The 13,927-nt window shown below is 41.6% G+C and overlaps 2 protein-coding genes across 4 annotated transcripts; both read right to left on the minus strand.

Annotated features, from left to right (window-relative positions):
* Window positions 1-211: 211 nt before the first annotated feature.
* mbd3b (methyl-CpG binding domain protein 3b) lies at window positions 212-10,707 on the minus strand. Of its 3 annotated transcripts, XM_063467023.1 has the most exons (8): window positions 10,594-10,647; window positions 6,865-6,933; window positions 6,136-6,295; window positions 4,957-5,094; window positions 4,638-4,728; window positions 4,282-4,459; window positions 3,072-3,224; window positions 212-1,380 (listed from the first exon to the last, which is right to left on the minus strand). In XM_063467023.1, exons 1-7 carry the CDS (start codon window positions 10,605-10,607, stop codon window positions 3,077-3,079), a joined length of 798 nt encoding a protein of 265 aa, XP_063323093.1. In that variant the 5' UTR covers window positions 10,608-10,647; the 3' UTR covers window positions 212-1,380; window positions 3,072-3,076. The 3 variants fall into 3 exon arrangements, with proteins under 3 accessions (XP_063323093.1, XP_063323095.1, XP_063323092.1); XM_063467025.1 differs by lacking the exon at window positions 6,865-6,933 and having other exon boundaries at window positions 10,594-10,707; XM_063467022.1 differs by lacking the exons at window positions 6,865-6,933; window positions 10,594-10,647 and adding an exon at window positions 7,284-7,758.
* A 286-nt stretch (window positions 10,708-10,993) lies between these two features.
* LOC134620241 (cytochrome b-c1 complex subunit 10-like) lies at window positions 10,994-13,774 on the minus strand. Its single transcript, XM_063466287.1, has 3 exons — window positions 13,643-13,774; window positions 11,583-11,713; window positions 10,994-11,178 (listed from the first exon to the last, which is right to left on the minus strand). The coding sequence occupies exons 1-2, from the start codon at window positions 13,702-13,704 to the stop codon at window positions 11,593-11,595; spliced, it is 183 nt and encodes a 60-aa protein (XP_063322357.1). The 5' UTR covers window positions 13,705-13,774; the 3' UTR covers window positions 10,994-11,178; window positions 11,583-11,592.
* Window positions 13,775-13,927: the final 153 nt, after the last annotated feature.

Raw genomic sequence — 13,927 nt, forward strand, 5'->3', positions numbered from 1 at the left:
CCTCTGAGCAAACAGCCGGTATCCTCACTCTCCTTGCAAAGCCGTGTCACATCCAGCTGACAGTAGCTTGCACTTTGTCCACATAAAGACACGAGGACTGGCAAGTTAACTGTTAATCTGCGAGGAAAAGCAGTGATTGGATGTGCCGAGTGTGAAACATTTGTCCAGAGGTGATCATTGAAGGCATAAAAAAACCAAAACACTCAGCACATTTTGTGACATACTGACTCATTTTAATAAGCAATACAATCAAATTCATCTCAGCAAACAGCCTGCTGATGGTTTGTAGGGAATTTCATGATTTCAGCGGGACGCATTATTCACTGGGGATTAAAAAATACAAAATCTTACCGCTCGGGTGATACAATGAAAAGACAGTGAGTCTAAAATTCAGCTAATTTGCTTTCTACCCAATTCTGTGCGTGTGTTTCAGAGGAGGCAGCGTATTGTGTGGTAACATTGACACATCAGAATTATTTTTAAAAAGAAAAAGAAAATACATGAACTGAAGCTGTGATCGTAACAAAGCTTTGAATAAGCAGCGTCTCACAACATCAGTAAGCACCTATAATGATGATGAGAGTTAAAACAGTAATAAGTGTACAACCGAAAGAGGTCTCGCGTCATTTCTCGCCCACAGTCCCATCGTGCACTCTTTTCACCTCAAAGCCAAAAACCTAAAACGCCTTTTAGAATGGCTGCCTCCTCTTTGGTCAATACTGAACGGGACTCAGCACAATGCAGCTGGCGCAGAAGATGTTTTCTCAAAATGACAACAAAAACTGGACTCTGTCCGTTCCAACGGACACAAACTAAACCGTAAGGATTCCACGAGCTGTGCGTGTGCTGCGTCAGGAGTGTATCGTACAAATTCAAGAAAGAGAGATGGCAAACGTACAAAAACATTCACTTTCAATCTGCCCGCAACAAATCGAGTTTTTTTCTCTAATGTTCAGATTTGACATGATTGTCACAAAAAATACATACTCATTCAAAGCTTTTTAGTAGAAAACACACTTATCACTGAACACTGAATTTGCCACGATTTAGATAAGTTATTATTTTAGTATTCGAAAGTTCATTTGATTTCATTCATTTATTTATTTACTTATCTAGTTATTTTCATTTCCTCAATAACAATCATGTGGGCTCTAAAATACGGCCAAGGAGTCCCATCCAGTGGAGTTATTGATGAATGGATGCATTTGAGACTTATTTCTGGGGTCAGGCGAAGGGAAAAGGGCTCTTTAGGTCGTACTGGAATAAGTCGGGTTTAGGTTTAGGTGGACAGTTCTTCAGAGCTGGACTGGAATGGGGAATCCTACTGTTCGTGGTCGTAGATGTAGGCGTGGAGCGACTCCATCTGGACTTTGCAAAAACCTACAAGAGAAAAAAATATTAGCAAATCCATTTATTGCACAGGTGATATTTTATACAGTGTAGTGTAATGACTGCACTAAGTTACAGAACAGTAATGATCTGGATCATCACTGAGAAACGGTTCTGGGTTTGCAACAAAAAACAAACAAACTGCAGAACGCGTCAAAGCTTTTGTTCCACTCGTTTGATGAATGGTGTGTTTTTTGTGGATTTTCTCCCCCACATTTATCTTACAGGCCTATAAAAGAGACAGGTAACCCCAGTATATTACATTTATACATGTTATTTCCACCTCTGGCTTTAACGCTGCTCATCCACCTAGAACAGCGGTGGGTAATTAATTTCCCAAAGGGCAAAAATAGAAACTGGGACTGTTGCGGCGAGCCCCACCGATAACCTTAAAAAGGCATAAAATTAATATTAAGCAGGCGTGATTTCAACTTATTGCTGACACACCGTGAGCTAGAATGTTCTGGTGCAAGCTGCCCTGTTCTGGAGATGCTGGCACTAAGCGCATTTCCACACTTGAGCCGATTGTCCGTTTAAATCAAACCTCTCCGGTGAGAACCAAAGCAACCACACGTGGACCCTTTGGAGGGTCTCTGATCCAAATGAATTCCAGAATGGTTTGTTTATGGTGATAGCATGATCTGACCGTTATCTGGTTAACTACCAGGTGTGTGCTGCAGGTTTGAGCTCAACACTTTACTGTGGTCAGCTATGACAGACACAGACATGCAGAGTACACAAACTGTAGGAACTAACCCAATAATGAATACAAATTCTTCACATTATCCACTAAATCAACTAAAACTGGTAACTGAATTCAAGCTTTTTTCCAGGCGCTCACTTATTCATCCAGGGGTCACCCCCATTAATGCGTTGATTTAGCAGGTTTTTACACCGGATACCTGCCCTGACGTGACCCTCCCGGGGATCAGTCTCTCTTCCCCATCTTGAACAGTGTTGTGTCTACTTAGCACTAAATGTGTGGTGCACAAAGTACACCGCATATGTCACGACTCAAAAAAGTTGTTGTGACCGGATTCATCCAGGAACTACTTTCATTCTGCAGAACTACAACTGCAGCTAGCCAGCAGTTAGCAGGATGTTAGCTCCATCCATCCATCACAAGGGCCCATTTAAGGTCAGTCTTCTTGCAATGACAAAAGTAATCAGGCTGCGCTGTTTCGGCGGTCAACCCCCCTCTCGATTTTTAACCTCACTGGTTCGCCTTTGGCCTCACAGTTACTTTAAAAATGGATGAGTTGAAGCAGGACTGTGTGAGCAGGTCCATCTGCACAGGCATTTATGTGACACGCGCATGCAGGAACACGGGGATCGCAGATGGCACATGGAGGGAGATTTTTGCAGTGCTGGAGAAGACCGTAAATCGACAAAAGCGCCGTAGTGGCGAGAATAAATGAATGTAGCTTTGTGATGATGTCACCATCGGCACATCTCGCAAACAATGCAGTGAGCATAAATGGGCCATAAGCCCCTTGCTCTTGACGAGGATTGTGGATTAGTGTTATCTACCTTTATTATAAAAGAAAAGTGTGATGTATCTACAACCAATATTCACACAATTGGACAAAATAAGCCTGGACAGATAAACAGTGATACAGGCCAGAATTTAAACACAAAAATCTAATCTTTGAGTAAACTGTCACTTCAGTGTTTCCACCAACCTGTGCTATACACTCTCCATGTCTTCACTGCCATTGCCCTCTTCCTTTAAAGCCTCTCCTTCATTGGCAGCCTCCTCGACGTGGGCCAACATATCGGCCATGAGTGCCTCTTCCAGCCGCTTCCTCACGCTGTACACCAGCTCCTCCTGCTTCCTACATGTAAACACAACAGGAAGCTGTTACAGTTGGCAGTTACATCTGCCCATAACAGCCATTAAACCAACAAAGAGCAGATGGTGTCTTTACAGAGATCACTGGTCACTTGCTATGGGTTGAGGAGCCCTGACCAGAAGAATACTGGAATTGGGCTAATCAGAGATAACAGAAAAGAGGCGAGCTTACTTTGAATTTGGCAAATAGCCCCATTTTTCTCAAGTATTTAAATTTGGGATAGAAAGAATCGATACCTATTGCATCTCTCTTTATCTTAATGACCTTATAGTACCATATCACAGCATTAGAGCACTTCGCTCTTGCACTGCAGGCTTACTTGTTGTTCCTACAGTATTTAAAAGTACAATGGGAAACAGAGCCTTCAGTTTTCAGGACCCTCTTCTATGGAACCAGATTCCAGTTTGGATTCAGGAAACAGACACTCTCTCTACTTTTAAGATTAGGCTTCAAACTTTCCTTATTGCTAAAGCATATAGTTAGGCCTGGATCAGGTGACGCTGAATCCTCTCTTAGTTATGCTGCTGTAGGCGTAGGCTCCTGGGGGATTCCCATGATGCATTGAGTGTTTCTTCTTCACTCACTATGTGTAAATAGGCCTCTCTGCACTGAATCATACTTGTTATTAATCTCTGTCTCTCTTCCACAGCATGTTTTTTAATCCTGTCTCCTTCTCTCACCCCAACTGGTCGCAGCAGATGGCCGCCCCTCCCTGAGCCTGGTTCTGCCGGAGGTTTCTTCCTGTTAAAAGGGAGTTTTTCCTTCCCACTGTCGCCAAAGTGCTTGCTCACAGGGGGTCATAAGATTGTTGGGTTTTTCTCTGTATGTATTATTGTAGGGTCTACCTTACAATATAAAGTGCCTTGAGGCGACTGTTGTTGTCATTTGGTGCTGTATAAATAAAATTGAACGGAACTGAATTATTCCCACTACTGGAGGTCTTACTTCCTGGAACTGAAAACCACAGGCCCAGGTAAACATGAGTAGACTTTTTTTTCTGAAAACCCAAAACACATGTAGACTGTTTTAAGAAACCCACCGGATGTCTTCATCAGTGACTATGAAGGCCTTGCACAGCGGCTGAGCAGTGTTGAGCCAGACTCCCGGGTTCTTCTCCACAGCGGCGGACAGCTGCCCGGTGATTGGAGCAGCGCTCGTGTGCAGAGCGCTGGCAATCGCCGACAGGAGAGTTTTATCTGTGCAACCTGGACCGACACCTGTGGGACCAGCATGTGGTTACCAGACATTTTCCAGAAACTGTTAACTACACCCATGTTTATTTATATTTTATCAAAGTTTAGCAGTTACTGAGCTCAGTCAAAAACTGCTCTTAGAGGAAATACCAAAATGTCATTTTAGGATATAAAGTGCTTGGTGAGGCTGATGAAGTTTTACCTTGCAGGCCTTTAGGCAGTTCCATTGTTTTCACCAGCTCCTCTGCAATGTCATAAGCATTCAGACCACTGAGTTTCTTCTCCCAAAATAACTGTGAACAAAATAAGGAAGAATGTTTCAGCTGCAGGCAGTTCTCAACAGAAATGCATTGTTCCTACGAATGCATTAAACCCCCCCCATCCACCAGTATTCGAGCAATACTGGTCTGTCCAGTTTCCTAGCTACACACATTCTTCATTATCTGATCCTTTAAATTACAGTGTCAGATTACAGGCCTCCTGATTTCTCTGGCTTATTGTCACAGTAACAGTTTATTCACCTGTCTGGGCTGGTCAACGGCTTTCTGAGGGTCCGTCTTCACTTTGTTGTTGGGATGGTTGGTAACCTTGGTAACGGGCTGCTTAAAGATGGAGGCCGTCTGTCTGACTGGGAGTGATGTGTTCAGGTCAGGTTTACCCTTAACAAAAATATCAAGAGAGGATGAGAAGGGCAAGAGAAACCAGATCCGTCTCATTCAACTAGAGAGAGCTAAAGCCTCTGCTTCATAGGCTCAGAGACCGGTCAGCCACTGCTTGGTGATGGCAAACGGTCACTGGGGGAAATCCGTCATGAAGAAGAGCGTGCTGAACCAAAAACCTCCTACTGATGGTTGTGATCGCATGCAGCTCGTCACGGTCGCCCATAGCTTGAATGACTTGCCTGCAAACACCATTTTACTCTCTGAGCTGTATTTAAACTTGAACTCGCACCAATTTGGTTTTACTGACTTATTTCACAAACTATGTTTCATCTCATCCTCTCCGATCTGTGTCTGCGCTTACCACATCCCTCATTTCTGATTTAATCTTACATGTTGTATCCACCAAAGAAGCACTAATCAGTTTCCTGATCTGTGTTGCGAGCAGTGGAAGTCAGACTCTAGCTCAGATCATAAAAATGTAATCATGTAATCTCACCGTTATTGAACAGTTTGTCCACTCTAACTGCACAGTTTTGTTGGGTACATTACTAAAATGTGACTTTTCCGCAGGTTTGATCATAACGCATTCGTTCTGCGTCACTCCAGACCGAATTGTCAGAAGAATATTTCGAGAAACTCCTCGCCATCACCTCATCTGGAGCGGTTAGCTGTGCGACCCACAGAAAGTGTGGGCTGCACAGCTAACGTGTTACCACAGTGATCGATGCAGGTTAACAGAAACATCTCTGAGTCTTGCTTTAAGCTCAGTCTACACAGCTACACTGCTAATCTTGCTTGTACACTCCTTAGAGCTACTGATCCAATCTGTTTATCGAGACGAGCACCATATAATCCGCAAAAGAGATTAACTTTACAAAAGCAGTGGCTGCACGCGTCCTTCCTCCACTTAGATCACAGACTTCACACTCGGGATTCTGGCATGCAGATAAAAGGGCAGACAGTAAATAGAACACAATTCTGGAGCCCGCTTTAGCACTGAGGTCAAGCAGCTGATTTTCACGAGGCCAACTGTGTCACCTTGTTCTGGCTGTTGTTATCGTATCGCAGTCTCTGGCGATTCTTGTTCAGCTTGCTCATCAGCATCTTCCCCGTGCGGAAATCAAAAGAGCTGAGGTCCATCTGGTTACCAAGGTAACGGGCCAGCTGAGGCTTGCTCCGAAACTTCTTCCCAGATGGACTAACGAGGAAGACGCAGAGATGAGGCGGGGGAAGAAAAAAAAACAAAACACCATGTTAGCACTGCCTCTCAGCAAAAACAAAGGTCACACCGAGACTGAAAACACGAAAGACAAAAAACACACAGAGACGACACAGAAAAGTGTAACACACGACAACATGCAACAAGTCAACAGCAACAAAGAGAAGCAGGAGACATCCAAATGAGCAGATGAGCACTTTGTGAAATGGATGCAGACTCCACCTTGGCTCTGTCACCTACCAACAAGCTGCACACGTCTCAGGAAAAATGGGCACATATGAAAATATATACTGAACATGTGTAACTACACCCCACCCTCCTCCATCAGTGACCACAATGTGAACATGGCAAAACTAAAACTAGTCAAATGTTTCAGGGTGGAAACATTAGAGCTCCGCTGCTGGGAGCAGCAGCAGCATCATCTTGAGCCTGAGAGATGACCAAACAAAGGAACAACTGTGGGTGGATACGTGCTAGAGTAACTCATGCAAATGCATCTTACATCACACACCACAGTGAACACCAGTAGGATTGTACATTTAGCCTACCACAAACTATACAACCGACCCGCCTCCCCCCTCTCTTGCCTCTGTTCCTCATCTTGCTCTTCTCCTCTGCTAAATGAGAACAAATCTGAGGTTTGTTGATTCACTTCACTGGGAAATAAAAGGTCATTAGCGGAGATTACACGGAGCTTTATTTATCTCAACACCTTGGCAGGTATAGTTATGTATGAGGAGCTGCTGCTAGCCTGCACACACTCCTTGCAGTCCCAACAGTTGTTGAGGACTTGGCCCGGCTGGCCTTGTTGTTGTCGTGCAGCAAACAGAGCCCCCCACCTTCCCTCCCATTCCCAAACTTTACATCGACACCGATCACACTCCTGCCCCGCTTCCGTCCGCACACTCGGTGTCTCGTGCAACTTCTAAGTTTTGTTTTTGTTACAAGCCCTTAGCTCGTGCAGTACCTAAAATAATAGACATCGCTCTTTCCAGCTGACAAACCGGACTTTCTGGTCACTTCTTCCATTTTCCAGCCTTTGGGGAGAGCAGTGCAATCCCACCTTTTCTTCTCCATTTCCCACGCGAGTAATCTCTAAATCCACTCAAACTTACTCCAGATGACCACAGTGGCTTTTAGGAAATGTGCCGATGTATATTTGTATATAATGTTGTTGGGACGGCAGGCCTATGGCGCCTCACGCTTTTGTTTCGACCATGTTACTACGCGCGTCCTCTGGAGTAGATCTCTGCGCGAACATCTCGGCTCTTTGTCGTCGCGCAGATCGCTCCGCCGCGGACCTCAGCCACATCACTACCTGACTGTCTCTCCGGGGCACGAGGGCTACATCCGCAAGGAAAACAGGACAGATACGTCAAAGCGTCGCGACACAAACAGGAAGCTAGTGCGTTCGGATTTCGGTAGAAAAGCACGCCCTTATCGAAGCATGAGCTGATTCTTGGGTAAAGTAGAGCAAGCGACCGGGGGAAAGGAAGATATTACTGATGTTAAAAAAAGGGAAAATAATCCCCCCAAACCTGGAGTGTCAAATGTAAGGCCCGGGGGCCAGATTCAGCCCAGCAAAGACTCCAATCCGGCCCACTTGACGGCTTTGGAAAATGTGCAGGAAGACATAAATCTTTGGACTTTTGAAAGTTTTTTTATGCAAGTTTTGCAGATTTTTTTTTGCTGATGAAGCACTCCTTGAGGCCATTCATACTACAAGCAATTAAGTGATAGATAAACAATTCAAAACAAAATTTCCTTTTTTTAACAATCAGTCCAAAAAAGGATATTTTCTGTGAATTATAGTAACTTTCTGTTTTTGTTATTGCAGGACATTCTGGCTAATGAGCTGCCTGCAATTTTACACATTAATTTTACACAGTCACGCTAAAAGATTAACACGTTTAACAAAGTAACACGTGGAAAAACTGAGACTTGTTTCTTTTTCTTACATTATCATATTTCTCCAATAAGTAGTTAAACTTATTTACACTGACGAAAAGGGCAGTTTCACCAGTCCGGCCCACTTAAGATCAAAGTGATATGCATGTGGTCCACAATGTTAAGTAACTTTGACATCCGTGCTCTAAACTGACCCCTGAAGAGGTCAGTGTTTAAACACATTGCACTGTAATGTAGTTACATGGCAGTACACACAAGAGTTATTATACCCTTGTGTGTACTTTACACATTTATTTCTAGTAAAGTTAGCTGCCAGAGGGTTTTTTTTTTTTTTGTTATTTTAGTTAGATTTCATTAACTATAATAATCTTATAGTAACCTTCCATCCAAAAAGGTAATAATTTTGATGCTGTAAGTAAATTAAGTCTTATGATTCGGTAATGAAAATGTTAAACAATTTCAATTTATTGTAGTAACAACCAGCCTGTGTTAAATACTTGTTCAATAGTAACTTAGAGCATCTGCATCAACTGTGGCGGCATGACTGAGGAGTATCCTCCTCAGTCATGCCGCCATACCTGTTTCAATGGAAGTCATCATCAGCTCACCAGGCTGTCTTTAACTCATAGGCTTATTTACAAATGAGTGTTCTGTGTGTTTATGGTTATTATTCATAATGGTTCATGATATGGTTTCAGATAAGTTGTTTATGCTTGGATTTGTTGTGCAGGCTATAAAGCTGGCACCATTGATTTCATTTAAATAGCAAAGTGAGTTGCCTTCAGGTTGTATTTTGCCTGTCTGTAATCTCTTGGCTGAACATATCAAGTTCAATTATCTGAACTGGTATTAAGTTTGGGCTCTCACGTTCACATTAATTTTCCTAATGTTTTATACTCGGTTGTTTCTCAAATTTTTAATCTTAAAATCTGAAACTTGGGTGACAAACCACTTAATCTTAAAGATTTTCTTAAATATTTGAGTAACAGTTGAGTAATGAGTCTTTTCAAACTATTTATGACATGAATATTTTCATATTCATATTTGAATATAAACAGAACAAACTTACACACGTTTAAACCCAAAGCTTGTGTGTGATATCACCAAAGACCGTAAAACGGATACGTTGATGTGTTTTAATTTATTCTTGTTCTTTTTCCTCTAATTTAAATATTCATATTAATTTTTTTTTTCGTTTTATAAATCAAGACTTTATAGAAATTGATGTCTTAATTGCATGCATTACTCGGGGAGATGATCCAAACATTCTCGTACACCCAAACAATGACAAATAAAGACATTCTATTGATTCTATTAAAAACAGCTGATACCGAAAAATAGTTATTTGAATGCATTTGAGTAGATAAATTCTTGACTTTGAAATGTAAGATTTAATAATAAATAAGTAAATTAAGATCTACTTAGCAATTTTCAGTTTTTGAGTGATTGTTCGTGTTGAATTAAAACAATGTTTTATCAAATATGTGAATGCAGTTATGCGATTAAATATATAATTATAATATTATGATTGAGTATAGTATGACTGCCCCCCCCCCCCCCTTGCTGTGCTTAGTTATACCAGAGTTTGGGTTATGCAGCTAAATCCTACAAATTCTTGAACTGAAGCGACCCTGTATACGCTTTTATTTTGACAGATCTTACAGGAAGTTGTGCGTTCTACTCCCCGTAGCTTGACGTCAGTGGCATAACACCAGAGCAACGTTAATCTATGGGAAACATAAATTAGGCTGCAGCTACAAATAGACCGTAAACAATAAGCACGAAGCGGCGCTGACAACAACCACGACCGGCGCTAAATAATTAAATCCAGCAAAATAAACACATTTATTTGTGGTTTCTTCACCGAAATGCGCAGGTTTCTGTGTGAGCTGCGTGAAACTGGAGAGCCGTTTCACCACGACAATGCCGACCGTTGTCATTCAGACTCGGAGCCGGCTTTTATCAATGAACAAAGTAGATGTCGCCGATGTACCGCACAGCATTTCAACTACACGTCACGCTTAGTTTCTATAAGAACAATACAGGAAAAAGAAACATTATTCCTACTTTGCACAGCTAAAAATCTGCGCCGAAACAGCACCGTGTCGACGCAGTACTGCCTCCGTGCTTAAACCGTATTATCTGTGAATCTCGGGGATATTAAAGCATGCTGCGAGGCTCCAGGGACGCGGACATCCTGGCTTCAAGCCGGTGTATGGATGTTTGCAGAATGCGAGGAGACTAGACGGTTGGATTTGCCTGATCGATGACAAACATAGTTTCCGAACATATTCCGAATAACGCATCAAATGCTACAGTCATAATTACACCCACAGCTCGCGGTTTTATCGTCCTTTACGTGTACTTACTCGTTTTTATCCATCTTGAAGACACTATCTGGTTTTCTCCCTCTCGCTATGTTAAATCCCTTCTCCCCTCTCTTCTTTCAGTCCCCTCCCCCTTCGATGTTAGAAATGAAAGACATTATCCACGCAAATTTCGCAGTCTGCCTGATAAAATGAGCATAATGTCTGGCTCAAACTGGCCTCTTCTGGTTGAGCTGCTGGACTCGTTATGCTGAATTAATATGTAATTTTATATTATTTTTACAGCACAAGAAAAGCATGCTGTGACAGCTACTAAATGAAATAAAATAAATAAACACATCCAGTTGATTTTTAATGCAAGTAAATAAACGAAAATTTCTCACCATACAAGTTTAAACAAAGCATTTTAATAGTTGTACATTTAGAGAACAAGGAGACATACTGGGAGTAAATTACATTTATTCACATTTAATAACACAGAATCAAAAACAGAGTTTATAAAGAGAGTGCATCTTGAAGTCCAAACTCCTAACAAGCCCTCAGTGACTGACTGTTGAGACAGGGCATCCCTCAAAAGCTCAAGGTGTGAAAGCAATCCACCCGAGTGCCCATCCCAACGTTGTGGTCCTGCAGGCAGACACACGGCCCGTTTATTAGCAAGTGTTCATGAACACGTCAGGCTGAATGGCTAACTCCTGTTTCTCTCTTAGGAAACCTTCTGCCTGATGCAACAAGTGAGTGATTTCTGACATGATAAAGAGGTTGGGATAGGGCGAGGGTTCCAAAGGTCTGCAACTATTAAATAGGGTCTGTTTTAACAAGTAACACATGTATAAAAATGACAGAATGGATATCAAAGATATTATCTATAATATCTGTAGTACACCCAAACACTGCCACATTATTCATAATAATATAAAAAGAAAAACTAAATCATTTTCATTAATCATACAGAAGCATGGAGCCTTTATTCTTGCACATTACTTCAGTGAACAGGAAAGGAAGCCTTTATACACCTGTAACACACTCACATGTTAGAGTTTACTCGTCCGTCTTGAACTTCCCTCTAATGTATGGCACATAGTCTAGCACTAATCGCCAATCTGTGAAGTGAATGAGTGCCACGCCGCCCACTGTTCCCCAGGCAACCATGTTTGGGACCCTGGAAGGAAGAAAACAAGACTCCTGAATAAGACAGAAATGTAACCACACCATCAATGCCAGCTTAGATTACACCCCTCAGTCATCATACGACATGGTAGTAATAGTCTGTTATTTATTTTGTACTGGATGTCGTTTTTATAGATACTATTTTATATATATATCTTTTTCTTTCTTTTTTTTTTTTTTAATTTGGATGACCATACAAATAAATTTGCTTGCAAAAAGATATGCACAGCGTGACAAAGTGGATGAGTAGTTGTAATGCTCCCACTTGTCCCAGATGTGTGGACTTTTTTTGCACATTATTCTGTCTCTGTATTTATTTGCTATTTGTCAAAGTAACATTGCTGCACTACCTATCCTGGGTTTGTTTGTGTAAGCATTCTGTTGCCAGCAAAACACACATTCTGCAAATTAAGGCAAATACTCAGTTACATGTTTCTTTATATTTATTATGTTACAGGTTAAATCATTTATTCATACTTACTTTGTTCTTTCTTTTCAGTCTTCATGTAGGTCAGGAGTGGGGAAAGGCCCACCTAGCATTTCCTTATTTTAAAGTGCTGATGATGCCACTCATGACATCAGCAGGTTGAACCAAGAGGAGGGGTTTCTTTTACCGTAGAAATGCTTCCTTTTGTTTGTTTCAAGCTCTTTTTGTTGATGATTTTTGTTGATGATGATTGATTTGTTGAATCTTTTTTTCCGTAAATAGAGCAGTTTAGTTGTGTAAAGGTGCTAATTAGAAGTGTGAGGAGGTTTTTGTCATTTTTAGTCAACTATGTAGAGTTTTAGATCACTCAGCTCAAGTGAGTGGTACTGGCTGGACTAATTGAAGGGAAATGGATGGCCCTATATATAGTCAGTCTCTGCCAGACTCAGATGATGAAGGAGAGGTGAGCTGTGTTACCAAATCCATGTACTTTTGAGTTTTGGGGGGAAGTTTTGTTAAGTTTCACGTAGGATGGAGTTCACTGTAAATAAATTGCTCACCTCTGGAAACCCAAAATGTCTGCTGAGTCTGCTTCCCTACTAGCTTCCTTGATGTTCGAGTCTGACTACCTCACACACTGACAAAGAAAGAGGAACTCCTGTCTGAATAAAAGGGAATAATTTACTAACAGAAAAAAAGAGGTTTTAATGATTTGGAGCGATACAGTTTGTTAGGGAGTAAAACATTCCCAAGTTTTATATATGAATAAAAATACAATATACTAAGATTATATCAAAAAGGCAAAATGATGGGGGCAGGCAGCTTACTAATGCCATTCTGCTGCAGGTGCTGCAGGCAGCTCTAAGCATGCTGGAAACAACGGAGGTGGCGCCGCCCTGCTGGCCAAACCTTGTGTTACACCATTTCTAACAATATTTTGGAGAACATAATCTCTTAATGGCCTATAATCAGCCTTTTACCTCTAATACAGGTACACAAACATCAGTTTGACTCTAGTTTTACTAAACAATGGATAACTAATAACAGGAAATCCTCACTCAAACTGGATAATATTAATGTTGTAAATGGTTAACGAGCAGTAACTGTAAACATTCCGGTTTAATTAAGAGTATGAAAAACTGGGAAATCCTTACATTTGATGCAAAATAACAAAATATAATAATTCTCATGTACACTATTTTCCATCAGGCCAGTATGAGCGGTTCTGTTCTTACTGGGAGGATCTGGATGTATCATAACAGACATAAACCTTGACTCCCGTGTCACTAACTGAGCTGTAAACCAACCCAGCTGTAACACTCAGCTATTTAGTTCGCCATTAAAAAAAAAAAAAAAAGCATCTCTATGGTAACAAACAGCTAGCCAGCTAGGCTAAAAGGGGTGACGCAGGACACACGAACGAGAAAAAAAAAAAAAAAAAAAAAAAAGCAGGAGCAACCCCCCCACGTAAACCCGCTCCACCTCTTAACTTACCACGTCCTCGCAATACCTATGTACTTGGCTCCGATGATTTTATTTAATATTTTCTGAACCATTGTGACCTCCTCGTAGTTGCTCTGGCCGCGAAGGACCCCAGGTTGTCTCTTCTTCTGCCTGTTTAAAAATAACCACCACATCCGCGGTCGCGTGCAGCAGTGCAGGGTCGTTTCAGGCCACCATTTTAAAGACCTGCGTTTACAAAAGAGGGCTGTTTAAACATGTTGGCTTCAGAGCTCCAGTAACGGCTCACATCTGCTCTTAAACGTGGCGCCTTTGTTG

This window comes from Pelmatolapia mariae, linkage group LG23, assembly GCF_036321145.2.
Source record: "Pelmatolapia mariae isolate MD_Pm_ZW linkage group LG23, Pm_UMD_F_2, whole genome shotgun sequence".
NCBI classification, from domain to species: domain Eukaryota; kingdom Metazoa; phylum Chordata; class Actinopteri; order Cichliformes; family Cichlidae; genus Pelmatolapia; species Pelmatolapia mariae.